The sequence below is a fragment of the Vidua macroura genome, chromosome 5 (assembly GCF_024509145.1).
Source record: "Vidua macroura isolate BioBank_ID:100142 chromosome 5, ASM2450914v1, whole genome shotgun sequence".
In the NCBI taxonomy this organism is placed as follows: domain Eukaryota; kingdom Metazoa; phylum Chordata; class Aves; order Passeriformes; family Viduidae; genus Vidua; species Vidua macroura.
The window spans coordinates 69,437,839-69,464,073 of NC_071575.1; the positions used below are offsets into that span (position 1 = coordinate 69,437,839).

The window sequence follows — 26,235 nt, forward strand, 5'->3', positions numbered from 1 at the left end:
TGGTCACAGCTGGTTGAAGGTCAGGGAGGGCCTTCCCATGGCTGCCCCTGAGCAGTGACCACTCCTAGCAGAGGAAACCCTCTGATGGAAAAACACAGCAAACAGGATGGTTGGCTGTGCTCTTTGTGTTGTGTGAGGAATTGCTTAGGAAGTGGTTAAGGGACCTGCCCAGTTAAACAATTACCAGTGGTGGGACTAAACTCAGAGAACAAAGCCTTTTACTCCTGAAGTGCCAAGAGAGCTGTGCAGGAACCAGCTGGGTTTGCCCATGAACCTGCCAGAGAACAAAAGTAAAGGAAATTACTGACTGTGGTTCAATAGGAAGGTGCCGTGATTCTCCACCACAGGTGCTTCAGGCTTTTTCCAGGTTTGGATAACTCTGTGTTTTCCCTATAAAGGTGCTATTCCTTGAGTATCTTCCACTGAACATGAACACACACAAAGAACATGGTTTGGTTACACCTCTGTGTTGCACTTACACACCAAAGAAATGGGAGAAAATCCTGCTGCTAAATATCTGAACACGTGGCAAAAGGCAGTTTTCAGTTCTTAGTAGTTCTGTGATACAATTGAGTATAAAATTACACACGCTGCTACATGACATGGTTTTCTTCTGGTTTTGGGGAAAATGTTCTTTCTGAAATTTTGGATCTGCCTGGGGATTGAGAGTTAGAATACGCGGGTGCAGGTTTTTTGGTTGAGAACCATTTTGCAGAAGACAGAGTCAGGATTTTGAGGACTTTTCAGAAGCCTTTGCTGCTTTCTTGTTCCTCGTCTTGCTGCAGTCACTGGAGCTGTGCACACTGAGTTTCTAGGTACATGCTGTATGAGCTGACTTTTTATCACATCCTGTTGATAACCTTCCTAGATCTCTCTTTCCGGACCCCCAGGAGTCAGCTGTGTATAGCTCTTAACCCATTTCACCTGCTTTGTTTTCTAAGAGATGTTTTTAACCCTGATGTGCTGATTTTGCAAAGGTCCCACAGCCAATCCCTCTGCTTTGACTCGAAATACATGGAGAAAGGGAATACTTGGACTAATTTTCCTGTTTTCCTTTTTTTTTTTTTGAACACACAGTGGGCTTGGATCCTTTTCATGCCTATTCTAATGTACATCTGCTCGCTCATTTACTTTGTTTTCTCCCCACTTCAGGCTGTTCTATTCTTTACTAGCCAGTTGTTTTGTGCAAACACACTCCTCAGCTAGCCAAGCTCTTCCTTTAAACTTTGTATCTCCTGGGGTGTGAAGAAGGAACCCATCCACTTGTCTTCCCATTTGAAGGCTTTTTTCCTGACTCTCAAGTGTTGTGCCCTTCAGAAAAAAAAAAAAAAAAAAAAAAAAAGCAGAATGTTTCCTAGTTCAGATATCATCTGGGAGAGTCCCATAATTAAGTTTAACAATTTTTGTTTGTACTGGCCAGATATAGTATGACTGTTTACCAGGCTGATTTTTGTACATTGAGACATTCAACAGCAATTTCACATGACGAACTGAAATTCATAATTTAATTCATAAGACCATAAACAAACTCACGCTAAGTAACAGAGCTGAACTGAATTCAAGGGCTAGAACAACTTCATGTGAAAAAAAGGGACATCCTGATGCCCACAGAAGCTGTCACCTCACTAAAGGGAGCTCAGGGAAATTATGCACACCACTCTTAGAAGGAGAAATGATCTCTGACCATTCTGCTGCCTTCCCAGGGACTAATATTAACGGGGCTCTGCAGACCGGGGCAAAGCTGCTGAATGATTACATTGCTCAGAACGACATCGACGCCAGGAGCGTGTCCCTGATCATCTTCCTCACGGATGGGAGGCCGACTGTCGGGGAAACACAGTCATCCAGAATCCTCAGCAACACCAAGGATGCCATCCGGGATAAATTCTGCCTCTTCACCATCGGCATTGGCAACGACGTGGACCACAAGCTGCTGGAGAGGATGGCGCTGGAGAACTGCGGCATGACGAGGCTTTTCCAGGAGGATGAGGATGCAGCCAGCCACCTCAAGGGGTTTGTTCTGCTTTTTCTGTTCTTTGGGTTCTCTGGGAAAGTATTTTGGGATGGAAAATCCTTTAATGAGATATGGCAAGAAATTGGAGTTTCCCTGAGGCTCAGCTCTGGCTGGGAGAGGCAGAGTACGATCAGATACTCTGAATGGCTACCCAGAAATTTCCTTTTCCTTAGCAGACCCTCTGAGATGTACTGGGGCTTCCCAGCCCCTCAGAACAAGGCATTTGTTTCCCTAATTCAGATCACTGTTTTGGACATGTAAACCCAGAGAGCTGGGGGCCACAGGTCTCAACTCCTCACAGGTAGATTGTAGGATGAGAGGATGCATTTCATACATCAAATCAGCAACATAAACAGCATGGAGAGGATCATAAAGGAAGATTCCAATTTGGAGAAAAAAAATATTTCTTTATTTTTTGAAAATGATAACCTTTTGCACAAGATCCAAAATAATTGACTTGGAAAAACACACTAAGATCATTCCTGGGATAACAATATCGTCACTTAATTTCCTCATCCTTTGTAACTCAAACTCCTCATAAGTTTCCTGAAATCCTCATCCTTCAGTAGGACTAGAGATTATATTCCTCTTTTCTGATAAGGGAGCTCTAGTCCAAGGGGAGACTCTGGTAATGAACAGCAGAAAGATGTGTGGCCACATCTCTGACCAAAATGTTTGGCAATGTGTCAATGTTTCCAAATAAAAATGTTTGGCTTTCACTCCCAAAATGTTAGTGTTTTAACCACAGAAACCAAAAAGAAAGGGTTATTAAGTACTGATCTCAGTACTCATGAGTAGGCTCATGCCTAACTCCTCTGGAACAATAAATCCAAGCACTTTCCACCAGGGCTTTGCCTTCTGTGGCAGTAATGCATGGACAAGAATTCCTTCAAACCTAAATTCTCTAGATACATCTGTCACTCCACCCACACCATTTCCTCCTCAGGACATGTATTTTGGATAGCAAGTGGCATTCCCTGGCAGATAGAGGATGTTCTGATTGATTGGGCTGCAGGAGCCCAGTGCTGCAAGTACTTGTTCAAACGCCTCTCTCTGATGAACAGCTCACTGTTTATCAAGCTCAGTCATGGCAAACCGATCTGGCACCTGGTGCCAAATTTATACAGAAGAGCACAATCACTGCTGGAGGCCAATTCAAACCTCAGTTGGAGGGAAAACCTAAATGGGTGCCAATGTAATTTTTTTTTTTTATGCTTCGCGGGTTGTATTTTTATACAGATATTTCCTTGAATTGTACTCTAAGACAGGTTGTGTATCTCCACCATTGGTTGCAACTCAGAAGTTAATTTACAGAGAGTCCTCAAGTTTAATTTAGTCATGTTTTTAAATCTGGTGAGGTCTCTGCATGAAAGACAATGAGCGCTCAGACAGACTTTAAAAGAAAGTCAACCAATTCAGGCTTTGGGATCCCTTGGAGAGAGAATAAAGCAGAAAGTGTGACTTTAGCTTCCAGACAGTCTGTTTAACCAGATGTGTCAAATAAATGCAGCTTGAACTAAAAAAAAGGGCTGAGGCCAATTTTTTGTTTATTTACCAAATTAAACTCAAATGACTTGCCAAGAGATGAGCAGCTTGGCATTTGAATGGGAAATATGGTATTCTTGGAGCAGCTTGGGAGGAACCTTCAAAAGCACATTGCTGTGGGGAAAGCACAGTATTGTAAACTTGGGCTTTGAGCCTTGTGAAGGTTTTCTTGGCTGTACAGTGCGAGGTGTTCTCACAAGTGTGGTTAACAAGGCATTAAAGGGCTAACCTCCCTGGTTCCAGGAAAGCCATGCCTTGACCAACAGAAAATCAGCCACAAAGAAGTGAGTTCTCTTGTGCCAGGGTGCCTGTATTTAGCAGCTAGGATTCCTCCATTCCTCGGAGATGTCCTCATTTATGGGGGGCGTGGTGAGATTTTCTTGATTTTCTTTCTCTGTAGGCTCTCAGAAAACAGTATTCCTGCCTGTCCTACACTGAGCAACCCAATCTAGGAGTCTTTCAGAGATTCAGAAGCTTTGGTTTGGTGGACCCAACATTTTGGCCTTACAGTTTCTGGCTCTGGGATACCATGTGTAACACCACTAGAAACCTGTGGGTAACAGCATCTCGTCTAAGTACTTATTTTAATAACTGGGTTGCTTTCTGTGACTCTTGGAAGTCAATAATTTACTTTTAAGTGGTCACAGATATCTCCTTGCAGAGATCTGGAACCATAGTGGAAGTGACTCCCAGGCCATGCTGGAATGGTTCTGAACATGCTTAAGAGACTGTTTAGATGCCTAAGGAACAGGCATCTAAACATCTAAAATCTAAATGAGGCAGAGAATAACTCTGGTTGACAGGGACCTCTGGAGATCCTGTAATTCAACCTCCTGCTCTGAGAAGAGCTAACTTCAAGCTTAGGTGAGGGTTCTCAGGGCTTTGTAAATCCCTAAGGGCAGAGACCTTGAAAAAGCCCTAAGGGCAGAACCCCACCCTGTTTTTCTAGGCCAAGTTAGGGTGGATGTGGTAGTTAAATTTGGTTTCAGATGGCTCAAACTGCCCCTGAATGACTTATGAGCCATTTTAGATAACCTGACTGTGTCCTTGTCGGTGTACAAGTGCAAGAGTGTGTTCACACAGTGCTAAAAGTGAAAAATGTGTCTTGCTTTAAGGTTCTATGATGAAATAGGGACACCCCTTCTCTCTGACATCCGTGTTGATTACCCTGAAGACGATGTGGAGCAGGTCACCCAGAACTTCTTCCCCAACTACTTCAATGGCTCTGAAATTATCATAGCCGGCAAACTCATCAACCGCACCTCGGACAAACTCCACGTGGAGGTGACTGCCAGCAATTCCAAGAAGTACATCCTCCTCAAAACAGATGTGGCTGTTGACCTGCTGAGCAGAAATGACATCAGAGGTGTCCCCGGCCTGGAGGATGGCAAAGGTGACAATAACTACATTGAGAGGGCGTGGAGTTACCTCACCATCAAGGAATTGCTCAACTCTCGGCTGAAGAGCGATGACATCCAGGAAAAGGACGAATTGATGGAAAAAGCCAAGTCGATGGCCCTAGCTTACAATTTCGTTACCCCCTTCACTGTTCTGAAGATGAAAGAGGCTGGACTCCACTCAGAGCCACCTCAGGAGGAGTTTATCAGCCCTTCTACTGATGGCATCGGGGAAAAGGTGCAGAGCCTGCAGGGGCACAGGGCTCCACCAGGTATGAGAGAAGAATAACCTCGTTCTGGTAAAAAATCTTCTTTCATGGGCAACGTCTCATGGCTGACTTTGGCACGGGGGGGTGATCTAAACAGTGAGCTGAGGAGTAAAGCTGAGATTTTTCATACCAGTTTTGCTAATTGTGGGCTGGGTAACCTTTAGCAAACCTTTTAGGCCCCTCACTCACCCCCTTTAAGCACTTACTGCTCTGTAGAAACTATTGGAGAAAAACTGGTGTTCTACAGGAAACTTAAAGTGGCTACAGGAATAGATGACATAATATCTCTGAATAATATCTGGGGAACATTATTGTAATGTATCTCTTTTTGCTGCTCAGTAAGTAATTGTAACAGCCTTCCTTCCCCCCTTCTAGGTATACGCAGAGGGCAAGATAAACAGAGAATTAAAATCTCCAAAACTTCAGGTCAGTGCCTGTTTTCATGCCTTTCATAATGCAAAATAATAGTGACTGATTTATGGAAACCTCAGATGCATATCACTGTGGTATAACCATCCAAGTGACCAGCCAAAATTCTGTTTGTCAGACCTACAGAGTAGGGAGGAAAATGAAAACAAAACCAAAGTACAGAGAGGATCAGTAATGAGAGGGATGTGAGCGAGGCAGATGATCCATAACTCTTGATCCTCATGTTTGAGACTTCTGCAGGTTAGGGGAAAAGAGAAACACATTCTCTCTGTACTAAAAATAGTGAAAAAACCTTTTTAAAATAATAAGGCTGAAATATAAAAAAAGTTGTTGAAGAAGGAAAAAAGAGAAAATTCTATAGTATTTTACAATTTTCCTGTTAGTCTTGTACCTTTACTTAACTTTTCATACATTAAACACTGAAGAGTAAGTCCAGATGAAGAACTCTGACTTGAATTTCTCTTGATAGGGTCAATTTTACCTTAGAAACTAGCATTTTTGGCTTGCCTTACTAATGGCAGCTGTCTGATAGTTGATGATAGGTCAAGGATTGTTGAAAAATTAAGATTGTGGGATCAACAGCTGCTGTTGACTGCTCCAATCTCATACTGAGGGCCAGGAGGGGTCAGTGTGAGGTGGAGCCATGCAGCAGCCCTTGGTCAGAAAGTACATTTCTGTGTGCTGTGGGGGATGTAGCTTGCCAAGAAAGAATGGAGGAGTTCAAAACACCTACATGATAATTCCCATAAATCACCAAAATTATATTCCGGGAAGAAAATATCCTGATTTTTATCTAGACTTTTTTGGGTTTCGAGTTGTCATTGAAAACCCAACCTCTTCTGTGAGAAAAACAAAACAATCTTGGCGAAAAACAAAACAAAACTTGGCATTTCCTGGCAAACTCCATCTGACCCTCTAAAAACAACAAACCAGCAGGACTTAGAAAAAACAGAGACAAACACACTTTAAACAGCAGCTTTGTTGCAATTTTGGGCGCTGCAGTTTTGTGCGAGCCTCTCCCATTTATCTCTTGTTCCGTGTCTTCTCAGCGGATGGGGACCCTCACTTCGTCATTGATTTTCCCTCCAGCAAGTTCTCTGTCTGCTTCAATATTGATGGAGAACCAGGAGACATTCTCCGGCTGGTCTCTGATCACAAGGAATCTGGTGAGCAGCCAAGTCAAGCAGTTTCTTGTGGAGGAAAATCAAAGTGTAAGGCCAGCCCTGCAGCAGACCAGGCACCAAGGTGGTGCCTCACAGACAAGAAAGTGATAGGAAAATTAGAAAGTTTCTTCTATGGTTCAACTTCACCCAGTTAAAAAGTCACAGCTTGCAAATAAAAGTTTTGGACTCACCAAAATTGCTCTGCTGGGGGTATTTCCCTCTTTACTCACAGCAGTACTTGGTTTAGGACAGAGCAAAGTCAGGCTCACCAAGCACCATAGCTCTTTTAGTAGAGAAACCATCCAGCTGGCTAGAGAGTCATGCCAGTCTTGAGAAAACCCACATGATTCAGGATCTGCTTTACCCAAGCCAATCTGAGCCAAAGTGTGGTCTGATCCCATCTGGAATTCTAAGCAGGGCAGCTAATAAGCAGATTATGTCCTGCTCAGGGCAACAGTGGGAGAAAGGGGTGTCAAAACCAGAGACAATTCACAGGCTTGTTTTACAAAACCCCACAAAAAAGTTGTAAGGATTCTGCTCTGTGTGGCAGTGGTCTTAGCCCCCATATTTCTGTGTTCATGTCTGCCTTAGTAAAATGCAGCTCCAGGCAATGTTTCCCTTCAACTTCTTTCACAGACTGTTTGTGCTACTGCTTGAATGATTTTGTGGCTCAAATGCAGAATGAGCTTGCGGAAAACAGACTCTGTAGCACGAGAACCTTGAATCTTTGAAGACAGAAATGAGAGATCACATCAGGAGTAATGGGATATGGAGACATTCATCTCAGTGTCAATGGCTTGGGTTATCAACAGGCCTCCTCCTTAATTGTCACTCTTCAGTGGGTCTTCAGAGGCTTGTGGGAAGTGAGTCACTGTCTTATGGACAATAGGTCACAACAAATATTAAAATGACTGGGAATCTTACTGTGGACATTTAGGCTTTAATTGACTCAGTAGGATCCGCACCTTAGAATATTCGAAAGTGGTTCTTTTTGTGGCACTGTGTACGCTGTGATTAATGGGACTGGGGGCACCTGTCTGCAGAGAAGGCCAGTAATTCTGAGCTTGGGTAAATTTATGTGCTCTGTATGAGGTCATCATTCCATAACAGACTGATTATACTCGTTTGATTACTGGTAAGTGAAATAATTGAGCACGAGGTGGCGAGCCTGCATGTCCTCAGTCACAAGGCTTGTGTCATTGAGCTCAGACTGTTCCGTGATCCTGGGCTCCAGCTTTCATTTCCTGATTGTTTTCCTGCAAGGTGTAACCGTGAATGGGCAATTAATTGGAGCTCCCGCACCACCCAACGGCCACAAGAAGCATCGGACTTACTTCAGCACCATCACCATCCTCAGCAATAAGCCAGAGAGGTCTTACCTGGAGATCACACCCAAGAGGGTCATCCTGGATGATGGGGAAAGGCTTGTCCTGTCCTGTGGCCGGAGTGCTGTCGTGAGGAGCAGGAGCCTGGAGGTGTCCATCTCTGCCTACTCCAACATCACCGTGACCATCCGGGACTCCATCAGCTTCGTCATCCTCATCCACCACTACAAGAAGCCAGCCCCACACCAGAGGAATCACCTGGGGTTCTACATCTCCAACAGTAAAGGCCTCTCTTCTGACTCCCACGGGCTACTGGGTAGGTGGCAGGTTCTCAGGTTCAGAGCTGAATAAAAAATGGTATTTCTGAGCAGAGACAGGAGGGAAGGAGCAAGGCAGGTGGGGATTAAGCTCCCAGGTGAGACTTTCACATCCTCTCTCAAACAACTTTTTTCTTTCTAGTACCTCCAACTCCTCTCTTGTCTTTTCCTGTAGGAGCTCTCTCGCTATCCCAGCTGTGCCTGGTTTTCACATTTCCACTCTTTTAATGATTGTTCAATACAGTTACTATTAGAATACACGTGCTTGATGCTCCCAGGTACGGAGACAGAAACCAAATCTTCCACAAGAACTTTTTGTGGCCCCTTTCTTTCAAATGTGAAATGAAAGTAGAGCCGCCCCTGCCTTTTGAAGGATCTAGGCTTTAGGTAAGATCAGCTGATGGCCAGATGGTTGTGTTCTTTCAGCCAATGAGAAGTATCGATGTTTTTGGTCATGTACAGGTGCAGAACTCTAAAACTTCTGCCATAGTTTCTGTGCCACTCAGACAACCCCAGGTGAAACAGGAGATGATCCCGTAGGAGTGGGGTTTTGGACTCAGGCCACTCTCATGGACAAACCTCTAAATCTGCACTTAGGTTTGGCCTAGAAGAACTTTCTCCCAGGAAGGCAAGGAAACAGAACTTGAATCTTCAGGCCTAGGACTTTTTGCTTGCTGATGGACATTGTGTGGGTTATTAACATCTAGTAACCATGTCCCACAGAAGAGAACTTACTACTGGCAGCTAAAAAACCTCTTTAAGTCTTTAGAGACCCATGGAAAAAAATAGGGTTTTATTCTAACCTCTTTGTTTGCAGGATTTAGAAATGAATCACAGGAAGAAGATTCATCCTGCTCTTGCAGAGAAGCCCTTTACAGATCCGTAAGCTGAGAATCCTCAAATGCATCCTACCAAAAAAACACAAACAAACCACAACAATTTATAAACAGGCACAAATCAGCCAGTCATGGACTCTTGTTTTATCTTGCCTTTCAGGTCAGTTCTTGAACCATGAAGTTAAGCTCCTTCAGGAATCCCTGAACACGAGTCGTCGGGAGGTTGGGCAGAACCAAACGGAGGCGTTGAAGGCAAACCCTACAAACACCCTGAAGGTGAAGGAGCGGCTGGTTCCTGTCGTGTGGAAGCAGAGGAGGATCTACAATGGCCAGCAGGAAGTTGACTGCTGGTTTGCCAAAAACAACGCGGACAAACTGATCGATGGGAGCTATAAGGACTATCTGGCTTCTCATCCCTTTGACACAGGGACCAGCTTTGGGACAGTTAACAGCCTTTAAGACTGGTCACAGCAATGCATTGCAGCAGCACGTGTGACAGCAGGTCCCTTCTGAAGCCTTTACTAGGCAATTTATGAGTATTTCCTTACTTTTTGGTGCCAAAGAAACCAAGGACTATGTCCTTGGAAATCAGCTGTCTCTCTGTCATGCTAACTGAACATTCATGAAATTCCTGAAGAAAAAGAAGGCTGGGGGAAAGGACGTGGTTAAAGGCATGATGGATGCTCTCTCAGTGGGAAGGGAGGGAGAAATAAGCCAGTGAACAGTGCAGAGGCTGCTGGCCTTAAAATAAACCCATGCAGGGATCTGTGCAATACCCTCTGGGGCTGGTGAGTCACCCCATGAAAGGCAGATCATACAGAACAGTGCCTGTTGAGGTGATAGGCTTTACAAAGAAGTGACTTGGAGCATCTGCTCCAACCTTGGGCCATGGGGAAAGGAGAGAAAGACAAAAAGAGAGAAGAGAGATGTGGATGGATATTCATCTGCAGTGACCCATTAGCATAAAAAAAAATTAAAACCTTAAACCAACAGGCCACAGGAGGGTATTGCTTTCCTGGTTAGTAGGATGAGGTCTGGATTTGCCACTAAACATGATGTTCCCTGAATCACTAGAAACCCTTAAAACAGTGGTGAAAACCTTGATGGGGGTTTATTGCTGTCTTGGTGCACAGCCCGTGTGCTTAAAAAGCACCTCTGGTCCTCAGCAGCAGCAGGAGTGGTGCAGGCTCCCATTCCTTGGCGCAATTAATTCAACACAAGTCACTTTAAATAACATTGCAAGGGTTAGTGATTTTTTGAGTCTTGACTCCCTCAGGAAGAAACAAAGTTCCACCGTGAGCTTCCAACAGATCTGCCGTGTCCTTGAGGATCACACCCCTTCTGCTCAGCAAAGATTAAAATTTCCTAAGGGATGACAAACCAGAACCCACGACAGCTTGTGAGCCTACAAAGAAGCCTCTTGAATTTTGACTAGACGACTCTAGCTGCTTTTGTAATCAGGGAGGAAGTCTTTATTTATTCCAAATTGTCAAAAAACTTTCATCCTGATTTCCCCTGGCTTCTTCTCCTTCCTTACACTGCAGGAATTTGTGCGCAGCAGGAATTTGGCAGCAGGAGGTTACAGAAGGGTCTGCCAGCCACCCCCACTGCAGGTGGTGCTGCAAACCCAAAACTGCAAGGCTGTGATGTGTTTTAAAGTGAGGCATCACTGAGCAATGCTATAGATCAGCCACAGGGGAGTTTTAGCAAAGAACTTGTCCAAAGGGGACTTGACAACCACAAAGACATTTACATGGCAAGGCCAAACTTGAGCTCATGAACACTCTGCCTTTCCAGAATTGAAAAGGAGGGAGGCTGGGTGTGGAAGCATCTCCAGGAATTAAATTATGTCCATGTGTTAGGAGAAAACAGTTGCCAGGACCAACAGAAATAGGTTTAATCTTGCCTGATTTTTTTCCTATTTAACAATTAAATCATATTGTTGCTGTTGGAGCTCCAGCTGCTGGGGATGGGGTGGTGATTTTCCAGTTGCTTGATCAGCTCGTTAGTGCTGCAAGCACCGTGGCAGCAGAGCAGGTGGCAAGCATGGTTTCTTTACTCACACCATGTGCTGCCTGGAAGAGGGAAACAGCCAAAAGCAACCAGCAAGATTTAACTGCACTCTGGAAGATCCTTACAGAGAGCTCAGTTAGCACAAAACTCATGCCAAGGCTCGTACTTTGGAACAGAACATAAAGAAGAAACTACTGCTTTGGGCTGTGCTATCTTGAGAAATAGCTCTCCTTGTGAGGGAGGGCTGAAGGCAAGACCTTCAGCACAGTCCTGAGTGTGGAATAATAACAGAGGTTTAATGCTCTACAGTTTGCTTGTGGGCCAGGAAGAGATGAGGAAGAACAGCTGTGAAGTTGACTTCTCTGCCCAAGAAGAGAGTAGGAAGATCACCCACAGCCCACATCCAAACCACCTCCCCTTTCACTGGCAGGCAGCAAACGGGAAAGTGGCAGGGGATTTCTGGACACCCCAGGGTTTGGCAGGTGTTTCCAAACTGTCCTTAGTGAAACCTCCCCTCTCCTCCCACACTGTGCTGTCCACGTGTATTGCTAAGGGGAGGGACTGGCTTAGGCTCTCCCCTCATCTCCTCTGTATATAGATATGTATATAATATATATAAACACACACCTACTGCTAATGATTCGGGTGCATCATTGCTCCTCTTTCTCCTCCTCCAGCCAAGGAAACACATTTCTTTCAGGGCCTGAAGATAACAAGGATCAAGTCCAATGAAGCACCTGGAGCAATATACTCAAGGTCTCCTTAAGGCTCCAGTTATCCATTTCACAATAAATATTTTACAGTGAACACTGCAGTGAAGCTTTCATTTGGCAAAGATAAAACAAGCTTTGAAGCTAAGGTTGTGTGTGTTTTATGCTGCTGGACAGGCTCACGTTACCAGATGACTGAAAGAACCACTCACGAGTTAACAATAAGTTGGGAACCAAAGGAATTTCAGTGGAAAATTAAAGGTCACTGATGTTCTTTAGTCTCTATGCACTTGGTAGGAGGCAAGAGCAGACCCTAGGGTTCTACTCCCACATTGAAATGAGAGTTTAACCACAGACTTTAAATACAGTAGAATAGGACATGGGAAAACAGTTTGTGCTCCTGCTGCCCCAAGAGCAAAGGCAGGTCATGGACTGTAAATTTCAATTTTTTTCATCTCTGAAGTGGGTATCACAACACTTCCCTCTCTCACGAGGGGGAATATGTTCAGGCTTGATTCTCACAGCCCTTCATGCTGTCCCAGAGAGCTCCCAGACCTCTATGCAGTTATTGCAGTGAAGATGCATTTGTTCTCATCTCCAAGAGTGTCACAGAGCACTTGGATTCACGGAGATGTGTCCAGTGATTGCACATTGCTCAGACAGCTCAGGAATGAGGCTGAGCACTCACTCTGGAGTGCAATGGAAACAATTGCATGGCACCATTTCACAGATGGGAGCAGGGCTGCTGAAACAGCACTGGCTACACAAGGATTGAGAGGGAGAACCTTCCCCCACATTTTACTTCTCCTGCTATTGCCAGTTGTGAACCTTTTCTTAGCCTGAGCTAAGAGCCAAAATGAAGATCACGTCACTCACAGTCCAGTTTAGAACAAGGACATTGCTTTGGCCAAATTTGCACTCCTCACCCACTGCAGGATGGCACTGTGCAGCCCACAGCAAGAACAAAAGTCCAAAACACCAGTATTCCTCAAAACAGGGAGCAAGTTTTTAAGAAGGAAGCTGTTTTAATCTATCTCCAGTCAAAACCTTGCACAGCACAGGACTTATTCCAACCCTTACCAGTGCAGAACCACCCAGACAAGCAAAAGTTGTGTTGTGAAACCGACTGCACTGAGCAATATAAATAATCCATTCAGAGAGCTGTATGCCATGTGTTCCAAAAGCCTTTTGATGTGCCAGCAGAAGTAGGATTTTGACCCTTCATTAAGGAAGAAAAACAAAAAAGGACTTAATTTCCAGAAAAACAGTTTAAAGCTGCACAGCTGCAAGTGTAGCCAAGCGTGTCTAGTTCACTGAGGGGCATCCGAGACTTTGATTTGCATCTAAGGCTTCAAACCACTTTGAAGTCAGGAGAAAAACAACAAACCAAACCCCCCCCCCCCGCCAAAATAAAACCACCAAATTTCTTCACATGCTCCAAGCTCAGCCTTTGCATCTAAATCCATCCAAGTTAGAAAATCCAAATCCTTTAATTTTTACTCCTTAATAAGGGCTGTTTTCTTGGGAAAAATACAAGGGAAAAAGGAAAAAAAAAAAAAAAAAAAAAAAAAAAAAAGATAGTTCCCATCCATCACTTATGGGGAGTTGTCTTGCAAGAAGCAAAGCCTGGCTATGGCTCCACTAGGGATAGCAGCCCTGTGGATCCTGGATCCCTGCTCCAAGGACTGTCCCCCCCATTTGGACTCTGGCTGGGTCTCTCCACAGCTGTGTCCCTGCATCCAGCCTGGGAGTGGGGTGGTGCAGCTGCTCTGTGCTCGCTCTCCCCAGGACAGCTGCAAAGTGTTTTGCATTTTTGTGTTTATAGACAAATACAGCGTGCTAAGAGGAAAGCAAACAGGGCAAAGCCCTGCACTTCACACTTGGAGCAGACAGTGCCAGGCCTGGGGTGACCCAGAGTCTTTTCCAGCAGCAGTATTACCCCAGGTCCTTCCTTACCCCCAAAACAGGGCTAGCTGATGGGGCTTTCAGATACAGTTTGAATCAGGTCCTGCAGACATTCCAGTTGTTTGTTTTAGACTAAGTAAAAGGCGAGCTGTCAACTTCCAGTAAACACTCCCTTGGAAGGTGCTGACTGGGATCCATCTCTGAGTCTGTTCTGGAGCCCAGCACAGGCTGATGCTGCAGCATCAGGGCTCTGCACCAAAGCAGCTCCTACAACTCAACCACAGAAACCAAGCTCTGTGGCTCAAGCTCTTCATCTTTAGGTTTACCAGGACAGCCCTGCTGCAGAAACACAATCTTGCCTGGTCAGGAAAGATTTCAACAGCTGCCCTTCCTCCCTTCCACAGCGTTAGGGTCGTGCAGAACATTAAGCACATGAAGGCACTTAATCTATGAAGCAATTTTAGGTCAAATATTTATTGGATTCCTTATAAAACAGTAAAAAGAATCAGATCCACTGGGACAAGCTTCCCAATTCAAGACATTTAAATACATACTGCAAACCATTTCTTTTGAGCATTGTGCATATAAAAGTGTCACAGTTCAGGTAGTACAGAATAGAGCCTTTTTTTTTTCTTTTTCTATTAAAAAAACAGAGAATATTTTCATTTCAGTCTCTAGCCCTGACAAAAGGAAAAAAAAGTCACACCCAGTTGTCCAGCCAGGGAAAATACATCCCTGTATCCCCAACCTCAATGTGCCTGCGTGTGGGGCAGACAGGTAAAGCAGATACCGCTCAAGCCTGTATAGGATGCACAGACAGCATCCACAGGACAACTGCAGGACAGGTCTAAGATAAGGCAGGCAAAAGGGTCTCTGTAGATCCACAAGGGTCACCCAGTATTCCCCACCCTGCCCTTCCTTGGCCAGCTCAAGGATCACAGTGCTGCTCCTTCCTCCACCTCCCTTGTCCCGCTGTTGTCAGATGACCACTTGATAGCTGGGCTGCTTCATCTTCTGGTTGGTTCCCCAGAGTCCTGAAGTATCCTGGTCGCTTTCAGACTGATCAAAATCCATGTCTGGAGAGAGCAATACCTAGAAAGGAGAACAGATAGATGCTGATGGAGTCAAAGGTCTCAGAGCTTCTCAATACTGCTTGCTGAACGAGTCAAGCATTCCTACAGAGGTGTCTGCTGCCAGATCCAATCCTCTCTGGCAGATGGGTAAGGCTTCAAGGTCATCTAGACCATCTATCCAACAACAGCCAAACAGATTTAGGCACAGGCACCACGACCATCTGGTGTACCAGTGCCCTTCCTTGAGAGCAGAACGGGCAGCTGAAGGCTCTGATCCCCATGGGACAGAACTCACACATGGATCTTCAGGCCTGGCTGAAGCCTCAGTGGACACATACAGAAACGAGGCCACATATTTTGTGAACAGCTGTACCACATGTAGACCTTTTCCCAGGCCCTCAGCTGTTTGTCACCTCCACAGCTCAGCCAGAAGGGCAAGCAGGGCTACAGGCTCAGCTTCAGCCATGGAGCCAGCTCAGGAGTGCTGTCCTAGCCTGGCAGCATCTCATTTCTGCCTGACACAGCAGCTCCTGGCTCAGTCTGAGCTGTGGGAGCCTAAGCAGAGCACTGACACCTCTCATGGTGTTTGAGGTAAAAAAGCACATTTTTTTTCTTGCTGGAGGACCCAAAGGAAGCCCTACACACTCAGTAGTTAACTCCACACCTGAGGATACCATGGGCTACTCTAAACTGGCTGCCATCAGCCTGGAGTATTTGCAAGATGCAGACGGAGCCACATGTGGGCATTTTTCAGCCACATCCTCTGGAAGAGGAAAAAGGCTGTATTTTATCCAGGAGATGGCTGCACTGACTGCAGAAGAGCTGAAACCCAATGCCAGCCAGCCAGCAGTGTGCATGGATAATATTAATGGCTGGGCAGGTTAGAATCATTGAATCCTCAAGGTTGGAAAAGACCTCCTAGGCTGAGTCCAACCATTACCTCAGCACTGCCAGGTTCACCACTAAACCTAAACGTCCCTGAGCACCACATCTACATGTTTTTTTCAACACTTCCAGGGATGGTGATTCCTCCATTTCTCTGGGCAGCCTGTGCCAGTGCCTGACCAGCCTTCCAGTAAATAAATTTTCCTTAATATCCAATCTAAACCTCCTCTGGTGCAACTTGGGGCCATTCCCTCTTGTCCTGTTTGTGTTACCTGGGAGAAGAGACTGATACCCACCTCCCCAACCTCCTTTGAGGGAGTTGTAGAGAGGAATAAAGTCACACCTGAGCCTCCTTTTCTCCTGCATCCCCACTTCCCTCAGCTGCTCCTCATCAGGGCTCCAGACCAGGCTGTTTGCTCCACCCTATCCTACCCCCATTTCCCCAAACACCCACATCTGGGCAAGAGAAGCAGCACTGTCACTGTGAAGTCTCCCTGTGCCTGACTCAGCAGCCTTCCAGCTCAAAGGGATGGCTGGTGGACTTTCAGCCCAGTGCTCACACACAGAACATTCCCAACATTCCAGAGCTCAGGATTCCTTGGGCATAACCAGGAGCAGGGGGAATTACTCCTATCTCTATCTCCACACACAGCTGTGAATTAACATGCCCTCCACTTGTCAGCACTCAGGCAGCACCACAGGGCCAGTCACCACAGCAACAAAACCACTGAACAGGAAAAACACGACTCCAGTGAGTCAGTGACTTCAAAGCAGCAGAAGAGCCACAGGGGAAGATTTCCTGCTCCCCACCCTCACACACACCCCAGCCCTCCATCCAGGGCTGTTCTCTTCACAGTCATTCCCCCAAAGGACAGCAGCAGAGCAGATTAAGCTCTCTTGTCCCCATCATTGGTCTCACAGAATTTTTTTTTTTTTTTTTTTTTTTTTTTTTTTTTTGTTCAGGACACACATTGGAAAGTTTCCATCTCTCTCGCGTGAAGATTTCCTCTGTTTATCACATTGGTATTGTGGTGCCGTTGGACCTGAAGAAATGTGTGTGCAATTACTCACAGGCAGCATTGTGAACTCACTGAGCTCTGACAGGCTGCAACAGACTGCTTGTGGGGCCTGTTGAACTGGTGATTTGGGTGCCTTTCAGCTGAAAACTCAAATCCCCTTGCAGCCAAGCAGGGGTGGTGCCACAGTGCTGTGCATCCAGACCCATCCAAGCTGCTACCTGCCCAACACACACGTCACAGAATTCACAGAATGACTGGGTTGGAAGAGACCTTCAAGATCATCAGGTCCAACCCATGCCCCAACACCTCACTTATGGGAAGCTACATGAGCAACAGTCCCCCAGTAACCTTTCCACAATTCCCCAGGAAGCAGCACCAAGAGAGAGCACCTCACTGCCGTGACAGCCACAGAACACACCCTCAGATATCACTTGCAAGCCCAACTCTAATTTGGGAGTTTTCAGAACAACCTGGACAAGGCTCTTTTTCCCTGCAGATGCATCCAGGTCAGGATCACAGCAGGCTGGTGGCACAGCTGGGAGTGGGACATGGTTTCCCAGCCCTGGGACAATGTGCTGCTGTCTCACTCAGCAGTCCTCAAACACCTCTCACATCCCACATCATGATTTGCCACAAGTCAGGAGGACTGTGAGGTGGGGACAGTTTCCTTTCCGAAGCACCTCTGTGTCCACCTTCATTTATCTTCCCTGTAAGGACCTGGCACCTGAGTTCACCACGAGTTTGAGTTAATTAAAAAAATCAAAAAATCAAAAATAAAATTGTTTCTCAGCAAATCCAACTTGCTCTTGGACTTTCTAAGTGTTTCAACACTTATAAATAAGCAGCACTGTATTGGTGTCTATCAACATCTTCATCTAGTGAATGCCAAAATACAGAGTTCCTTATGAAGGGAATTTGGACAGGTGGTGAACTCCATCCTGACAAAAGGTAGGCCCTCATGCTATATATTAACTTTCCTTCCAGCCTCACAGTAGCCTCTAATTTCACCTTAATTTTTCTCACAAGTACCACTGTTACTGGACTTTTTGCTTTCAAGGTTGTCTCTAAAAATTTAAGCCTTCAGGAAAGGAACAGAAACTCATCCACCGCCCTGGGGGAAAAAAAAAACAACTGAAAAAAGATCAAATAAAACATTATTAAAACTGACTTGTTTTCTTGAGTGGAGGAAACAAAGAAATCACTGATAAGATCTAAAGTTCATTGGGAGTTACAAGGGCAAGGGAAAAGAGCCTTGGGTCAAGGGCAGGACACATACAAAGCAAAAATAAGGGCCTTGCTGATGAATTATTTTCCCCAGGCTGAACAGCACTGGATGTAAACTGGCATTCAAGTGATCCTTTTCTATCCCACAAGAGGGGAAAAATATTACTCCATGAACATTTACAAGGCAGGGCAGGAGACTGAATCAACACAAAGCTTAAGACTGACATGGAAGGAAAGAAGGGTGGAATTCTTCCAACCATGAGAGGGAGTTTGTCCCTTTCAGGGATTCAGTGTAAAAGAAGTAGCAAGAGCTCATCCTCTGGTTCACCAAAGGAGATTTAAAGCCCACAGGAGGCTGCCACTTCCTTGGCTGCAGGCACAGAGTCAGTGACACCGGCAGCAGGATTGCTGTTGCTGGGTTTCTTCTTGCTGCCCAGCTGCTCTACCAAGCCAAGGGCAGAGCTGAGGTTTCCTGCTGCCCCTGGAGAAAGCACAGAGCGTGGCCTTGTAACAGGTTAACTCCAGCCCACTCCTTCCATTCTCCTTCCTATCGCTCCCCCTCCTTTTCCAAACACAAACTGCTGGTTCATGTGAACATAATGACACTCCATTGGTGAGATAGGCAGAGGGGTGAAATTCAAGTCGGCAGTGAGATGGGGAGCTGGTGGCGCCTGCAGCGAGACAGCCCTGATGAACCCTGATAAACCTGTGGGACACATTAGCTCTGCCCTGCACTCCTCAGCCCCCCTTCCTCCTCCACTGGGCAGCAGGGAAACGTGAAATTCCCCCACTTGAACAGGTGATTAGCAGCAACAAGCCCAGCAAATGCTCGTTTTCTGCTTTTGAGACTAAATTCCAGTCAATCCAGCTGTAGAGCTCAGCCAGTCAACATGATCTTTAGTTCACAGCTTAAGCTGACACCTGAAGCATGAGCTTAAGGCTATTCCTGAAGGCCCAGTGCCAAGAAAGAGTTGGAAAACAGGTCACCCACTTCTGTATTTCTTCATAAGCATCCTTCTCTGCCCAAAATATTTGTCAGGCCAGAGGCACAGGAACATGTCCGAGCATAAAGGAGGCAATCCCTGCAGACTGCTCAGAGAAACCAGTGCCCTTGGTAGCTCCACTGCAGTGATGGATCAGAGGGTTTCAGGATGAAGAGATTACCTGCACATTGTTGAATTTTTGCTGAAGTCTTCAGAGAAAAGCAGTCAGGTACTTGGAAGGAGAGAAACCTTTGACAGAAAGTGGCAGGTTGTGGGAAATGCTTCCACCACTTTAAACTTCCTGCCTGTTGACCTGCCAGAAGAGGCTTTCTTAGCATCTGGAAATTAGCAGGTATTGTTCCTTCAGCTTATCCAAAACTGAGCCAGAGGTCACAAAACACTTGCAGTGCTCCAGTGGAACTAGGCAGAGGTGCAGCTCCACCTCCACAGAGGAGCAGTACCTGTGACACCAGCTGTGACACATCCATGTCAGCCACCACCTGTGAGCCTGGATGCTGCAAGGTTTGGTTCCAAAAGCTGTGAAGGAGATCCTTATCTCAAACAGAGATGTCACCTCCTCAGCTCTGCCTCTGAGCTGGTGTAATTCTAACTGAGCTTGGGCCTTCAGGAACACATCCAGTGAGCAGGGCAGGGCTTGACCACCAGGGACCTCGCCAGAGCTGCTTATCCAGAGGCAGGGCCAGCAGGAGTGACCCTCTTGTCTCAACAGCTGCTCCCATCTGCCTGCCCTCCCTGCCAGAGCCAGGATTCCTCTGACACTGCATGAGCAGTGGCCACTTCCCCACTGCACCCCCGGGACACAGAAGCCTTGGCTGCTGTGCAGGCTGCCAAGCACACACTGTTAAAACATTACTACCTCTGTGCGTGCTGCAATGTCACCAGTGATGGGCCATCCCATCTATCAGCACAAGAGCTGAGTTACTCCTTATGAAAGAACTCTCAGAGAGCAAGAGCTATTTCTGTTCATCCTGAATTCCTCAGCAGAAGCTCCTCCAGGAGCCAGGCTGTGATTGCCAGAAATTATCTTATCTTGGTAAGTCTCACCAGTGAGTTGCAGGATATCAGCAGTTGTACAGAGAACGCACTAAAACCAGGCCTGGGTGCCTCCAGAAGGAAGGGAATTCCTCCCAGGGACCAAGACTGTGGACTCTGCCCAAAGATCAGTGAGAAGCAGACACCACCTACCCAATAAAGCACACATGATTAAGAAGAACAAAGTCTGCTGGAACTGCAGCATTTCCTCCCCCACCATAACTTTTAGTCTGTTGGGCTCTGACTACACAAAACACAGCCTCCTCCAGCTAAGAGACAATAATCTGGTTGAAAAAATACCAAATGCTGACAAAAATAGGATTCCCAGCTAAGCCTTGTCCTCTAAAAGGGATGCCAACAATTACAGAGAGGAAAGTAAGCTCTACCCAGCCAAAATTAATTACAATTAAACATAGCAAAGCTCAGAGGGGCAGTTTTAGCCTGCTCACACAGATCAGTGCAGAAGCCAGCTCATCTCTCCAAGATATTGTCATCATTCAGGGCAGTATTTCAGCAACACTTCCTGTGCTGTGACACTGCTCATGGTTTGAGTGAGTTTGACTTTGCAGGGTGATCACCCACATTCATGAAGCACCACTCCAGGTCCAGGCAATGATGTTCTGTTACAGGGTTGTGGTAACCATCCCACAAATTTGCATCTTGGTCTGAAACACAAGTTTGCATCCCTGGTCTTACCTGAGATTCCTCAGTCCTCCTGGCCCGAGGAGTTTCTGTGGATCCACTGATGTCTAGGGTATCCTTCTGCTTGTATTTCCTCATGATCAAGCTGTCCACAACCCAGAACATAATGGCCTTGGGGAGAAAGAAGTTACATCAACAGATTGCAGAGACCAAAATGCAGAGTTATTCAATCACAGATATTTCTTCTCCTCTTGGGTTCTCCAGACATCCAGCCTTGATCAACCTTGTATCTAAATCAGCCCTGCATCAATTGTGTCCATGGGGATTGGATGAGTCAAATTCCTTAAGTCCCTTCTTACACAAGTCCTATTCTTTCCAGAGTTGTTGAAGACCCAGATTAAATAAAATCACAATAGGCCAAGTTTCCACCAGAACATAACCACTGAAAACAAAACCACCATCCAAAGTTTATCTGCCTGAACCAGTCCCTGGTCAGTTCTTTGAGGACCAGAATCTTCTTTCCAATGTGGAAATGCAGCCTGGGAAGGTGGAGAGAGGCAGATCAATCCAACTTTGCCAGTGCTGCATCCATTGAAATGTGCATGGGATGAGCTGAAAGTGAGTTCAACTCTCTGCTTGTCCAGGGAGCATCTGAGTGTTAACACCTTGTTCCCACTTCCCACCTTAGGAGGAACTGAACAGCAACTCAAGGATTGCCCAGAATCGGGGGAACCAGGAAAGAGCTGAGCTTTCAAGAGGTTTTGTCAAACTAGTTTTGAGAAGAACAGTTCTGGGTAACCTTGAGCACCTTGTCTTGCTGCAATACAATCTGAAATGCAGCCAAATGACTGGATTGTCAAGGTCACGAGCCATCCTATAGGACATTAAAGTGTTTTGGGCATCCCATGCTGTTGAGATGAGCTCTCACCTAAGGAAGCCCAGCTTTATCCCAAGGGGTGAAGAGCCAGCCCCACAGCAGCTCAGAGAAAGGGATGGGAATTGGGAACAGAGACTGTGGCAGTGACAGATTTGTGACAAGATAGATTTCTTCACACACCCCTCCACCCTGTCCCAGGCACTTCAAGGCTGCCCACAGCCAGTCCCTGGGCACACTCCCATGAAGCTGTACTGTAATGTCCAAAACAGCCCACCCAGCACCTGCAGAGGTACCACTTACATTGACTACGAAAGGCACAACAAACATCACCAGGACGAGCTCCAGCTGAGGGTTTGGGATGTAACCCAGGAGGATCTGCTGCAGCTGCAGAGGAGAAAACATTTAGAACACTTAACATCATTTAGAACACTTTAGCATTATTTGAACAGCTCTGTTGCAAGATCTTTGATGAAAACTGCTTGTCTTCTTACATGAGCAGCCAGAGCTCTGCAGCCTGTGCTTCAACCCAGCCCTTAGAAGATTACACAGGATATTCCCTTAGCCCAGCTGCCAAACACAAGATTTTGTACAGAAACAAGTCTTTCAATGTAACTATCCATGACAAGAGCTGGTGGGACTTCGCTTGGCTCCCTGGAGCTCATCTGCAGAACAAGGACACCAGCCACAAACAGTAATCACGGAGAGGAATCCAGCAGCATCTCTGGATCTGGATTTGTGCTGCTGAAGAAGTTCACATCCAAGTGTCAGCACTGTGGGCTACTGGGTTTGAAAGACAACCTTTGAAGAGGTAAATGCTCCCAGACTGCTGGAGATAACTCCTCAGTTACACACAGTGCCTGGTACCTCAGAGCCTGCTGAAAGAGGACTCCAAGCTGGAGTTACCCCTTACTCTCAGAATTAGGTTTTTATACCCATCACACCTACCTGCCAACAGGTAAGTGGCTAAAAGCCCCACAGGTTATTATTTTTATGTTTTTAAAGATAAACTTCTGATCAACACAATTAACATTGCTGGCATACAAAAGCAGCTGAGCAGGAAAAGACAACACACTACTCGTAAAGCACTTTCCAAATTAATCTCTAATCCCCTGGTTTAAGCACAGGATCACGAAACACCAACATGGACTGACTTGACAGAATAACATAGAAATTCTCTGGCAGAACTGAAGGAGCTCAGCTGCCAGCCCAGCCCATTTTAGCCTTCCAAGAACAGGAAAGAAAATTAAAGCATCATCTTATTCCATTAGCTTTTGACTAGCAAGATAATGCACCAAAAGCCAAACCATTATGAAATTCATGTTTCCCAAATTTAAGTAATAGCTAATGATTACAGAGTGATGTCAATAAGTGTGAGGATTAAAGGCCCTCAATAATGAGAACCATGAATCAGGCAAAACTGACAAAAAGAAACCACAACAGCTACAGCTAGAGAAATACTGCTTACCTTTGTCCAACCAGGGATAAGCAGGACAAGGCTAATCACAGTCTTCTCAAAAACCATTATCAGCAAGTAGAGGATACACTGGCCAATCCAGGCAGCAGCTTGTGGAGGGTCACCTGGAATAGCAGAATATTAAATCTGGGACAGAGGACAGGAGGAGAGAACCTTGCAGAAAAGTTGCCTCATGCTTGATACTGACCCTCCTCTCTACAAGGACCTGCACACTCTTCTATAAAATAAACACAAATCATTAAAAATATAATCTGCAATGTGCTCCCTGCCAAGCCTTACCCACACAGTTACCAGGAACAGTTTGAAAATTTCAAGTCACCATTTTCACTACAAGCAGTGTAACTTGCCAGGCCTGAACAGAATTATTTCATTGTGCTGATGAAGTGAAGGGCTGGTTATGTGACACTGTCTGAGCAAGAGACAGGGGCTCCATCACACCAGGTTTTAAACCAACTCACTCAAAAAGAATCAATGCTAATTAAATATGAATGTTTCCAACGGGGTGCTCACCAAGAAATAAGGAAAAGCATATTTGTATTGTTAACAACAATAATGGTTCTGTATCAATTACATGTGCTTGCTTCAGCCCTCTGTGAGCACCCTGCCAGCTGATTATCACCTCCCCTGGCTCACCAGAATATCTCAGGTCTGCAAAACTGAGCTACTGTATCCGGCTCAGGAAAGCTGCAGCATTTCCTCTTACCACTTAAAGACAAAGATAACCTCTGGCAACACTTGTTCCCAGCATAATCTGCCCAGAATTTGGAATTCCATCCATGCAAGGGAACCTGTGCAGTTGGCACTGACAGATGCCAACCCTGGATGTGGTCAGATGGCAGCAGGCTGGGAGCCCTGCTTCACTTTTGTCCACTTTTCCCCACATTTCAGCACAATTCTGTCGAGATGTGGCAGGGGAGACAACACCAGCAGTCTGCAAAGACACATTTATCCACACCAATAAAAACCTCTGGCCACAAAAACCAGCAGCACATACTGGGATTTGGTAAGAGCTGGTGTCCAACCAAGCCCTAGCTCTGTGGGCATTGGCTTCCCAGAAAGTGCAAAACAGGTTTTCAGGTACATTTGTCCTTATTCTGTCATTTGTTAGCAACATACCAAAACACCTGCCTCGTTCCAAAGCTACAGCTAGAAAGTAGAGGCATTCTGGTAGTGCCCAAGGTAGGATCACCTCATGCCCCAAATTCTTAATTGCTCAAACCATGACTGAGAAGGAAGCAAAGAAAAGGAGAGGGAAGGACCGGGAAGCCAAGGGTGCAGGGATCAGGAGAGCAAGCAGAGAGAGCCAAACCAGCAGGAACTGCGTGGAGGGAGGGCAGGAAGAGGGAGCCAGGAAGGTTATGTGGAAGCACACCCAGCAGAGCCTGTGGAGGATTTTGGAGAGAGGAATCTCTGCTCCCTGGCAGGCAACAGCTTAATGGGTGGTCTGTGAGGAGATGGGAGCAGTGTTAGAGGCAGCTGGAAGCTACAGGCTGGTGTCAGAGAGGCTTTGATCCTCCTAAAAGCCTCTCCCAATAGATTAGGATGCCTGGCTACCTTTGGCACCCACGTTGGGTTTAGTGAAACTTTTTGCCCCGTACCCCAAAACAAACCAATTCTCCCAGAAACCTCCACATTATCACCACCCATCAGAGCTCTGAGTACAAACAACACAGGAAAACAAACACATCCGTTGTATCATTCCTGCATTTGAACTCTTTCCCTTCTGCTCTGTGTTGTCAGCTGTGCTTTGTCCCCCGTGGAGGGACAGGACTAAAGCCACAACACCCTTTGTGAATCGGCTGTGGGACAGCACTTCCCTCTGTCACCTCAGCTTGCCCAAAAAGCAGCAGCAGGTTTGAGATCTCTCCCAAACACCTGCCCCCTTGCAGGGACAGGTCACTACCATTCACCACCACAACCATGGCCTGTGTTTCTTTGTTCTGCATTCTGTGCACTGGACAGCTCGAGGCAGGTTTTGGCTCACCAGGCCAAAGAAGAGAAAGGAGAAATTAATATTCTCCTTCACCCTGAAGGATGCACCCACTGAATTTTGACTGCTCTCCTCCAGCAGCATTCCTAATTTTGCTGGGGAAGTTTTTCCCAGCAAATCTTCCTTGGAACAGCCCAGGAACCAGTGGAGCCTGTGGCAACCACACACAGACCCAAGGAAAGACAACCTGCTTCTTAACCCACCCTAGGCATGAATTGCCTAGGTGTTCAGGACTTAACTTCCTCACCCAGCAGGGAGATCAGAGGGTGTTTCTACTGTTTTTTTTTTCCTGCATCCTCATCTCCCAAGGACAGGAGGCTGCTCTGTACCAAAATGATTCAAGACGAAGGTGAAAACAAAAGAGCAGCATGGCCTTAAGGGCTGCAAAGGTGACTTAGAGACAGCAGCTCATTTCCACTTCACCAAGGAATGCATCTGTCTGCTTCTCACCTCAGCAGGTGTGGAGTCATCCAAGGACCCCTGATCCACCCCAGTGTCCATCATCCACCACCTAACACCACTAATTCATCTAACTCTGGCCAACACCAGGAAGCTTCAAGTCAACATTTTCTGGAACCTCATCAGGGAAGCTTTATGGTCTCTAGACAAAAATTTGTCCTATCTCCTTCCACAGTAGGGAAAGGCTGGAATACTGGAGCTGAGCTCATTAAGTGCTGCTTTCCTACAGAAAGCTGGTCAGAGGCATCCTCAGATTCAGCCTGATGTCTTTGGTGGCTCAAGAGCTGCCCAGAGGTGCCCTGCTCTGTGAACAGGGAAAGATTCTTCTTACAGGAAGCGTTTCTATACATAAATCTTGAGGAGAGCCTACAAGACTTTCAGCCACACCACGCTGCCAGCCAGCAAAAACTAATCTGCTACCTGGAGGCTAAAAAAAAAATTAGAATAAAATAGAGGTTCTTCTCTTCCCTCCAAGGAAAGGAAAACTCTGAACACAGCAGGGTGGGGGATTGGTCTGAATGGCCTTTGCAGCCTCCACATCACACCTGTTGGGTGATTTTATGTATCACACTCTCTCTGAGCCCTTCCAGTTTCTTGTCCCTGGTTCTAGCTGGGAGGTAACCCAGGACATCT

The 26,235-nt window shown here is 46.1% G+C and overlaps 2 protein-coding genes across 2 annotated transcripts in view; one reads left to right on the forward strand and one right to left on the reverse strand.

The window, feature by feature from the left end:
• ITIH5 (inter-alpha-trypsin inhibitor heavy chain 5) overlaps positions 1-12,115 on the forward strand; it is a 44,162-nt gene extending 32,047 nt beyond the window's left edge. The window contains exons 9-14 of the mRNA XM_053978578.1: positions 1,704-2,013; positions 4,675-5,228; positions 5,601-5,651; positions 6,704-6,820; positions 8,081-8,458; positions 9,456-12,115. Coding sequence (XP_053834553.1) covers positions 1,704-2,013; positions 4,675-5,228; positions 5,601-5,651; positions 6,704-6,820; positions 8,081-8,458; positions 9,456-9,754 — 1,709 coding nt within the window. The 3' untranslated portion in view covers positions 9,755-12,115. The remainder of the gene's footprint in view (positions 1-1,703; positions 2,014-4,674; positions 5,229-5,600; positions 5,652-6,703; positions 6,821-8,080; positions 8,459-9,455) is intronic.
• A 2,277-nt stretch (positions 12,116-14,392) lies between these two features.
• Positions 14,393-26,235, reverse strand: part of LOC128807470 (store-operated calcium entry regulator STIMATE-like) — a 29,480-nt gene continuing 17,637 nt past the window's right edge. Inside the window, exons 5-8 of the mRNA XM_053977909.1 lie at positions 23,145-23,257; positions 21,980-22,063; positions 20,857-20,973; positions 14,393-15,015 (exon numbers count right to left, since the gene is read on the reverse strand). Coding sequence (XP_053833884.1) covers positions 14,902-15,015; positions 20,857-20,973; positions 21,980-22,063; positions 23,145-23,257 — 428 coding nt within the window. The 3' untranslated portion in view covers positions 14,393-14,901. The remainder of the gene's footprint in view (positions 15,016-20,856; positions 20,974-21,979; positions 22,064-23,144; positions 23,258-26,235) is intronic.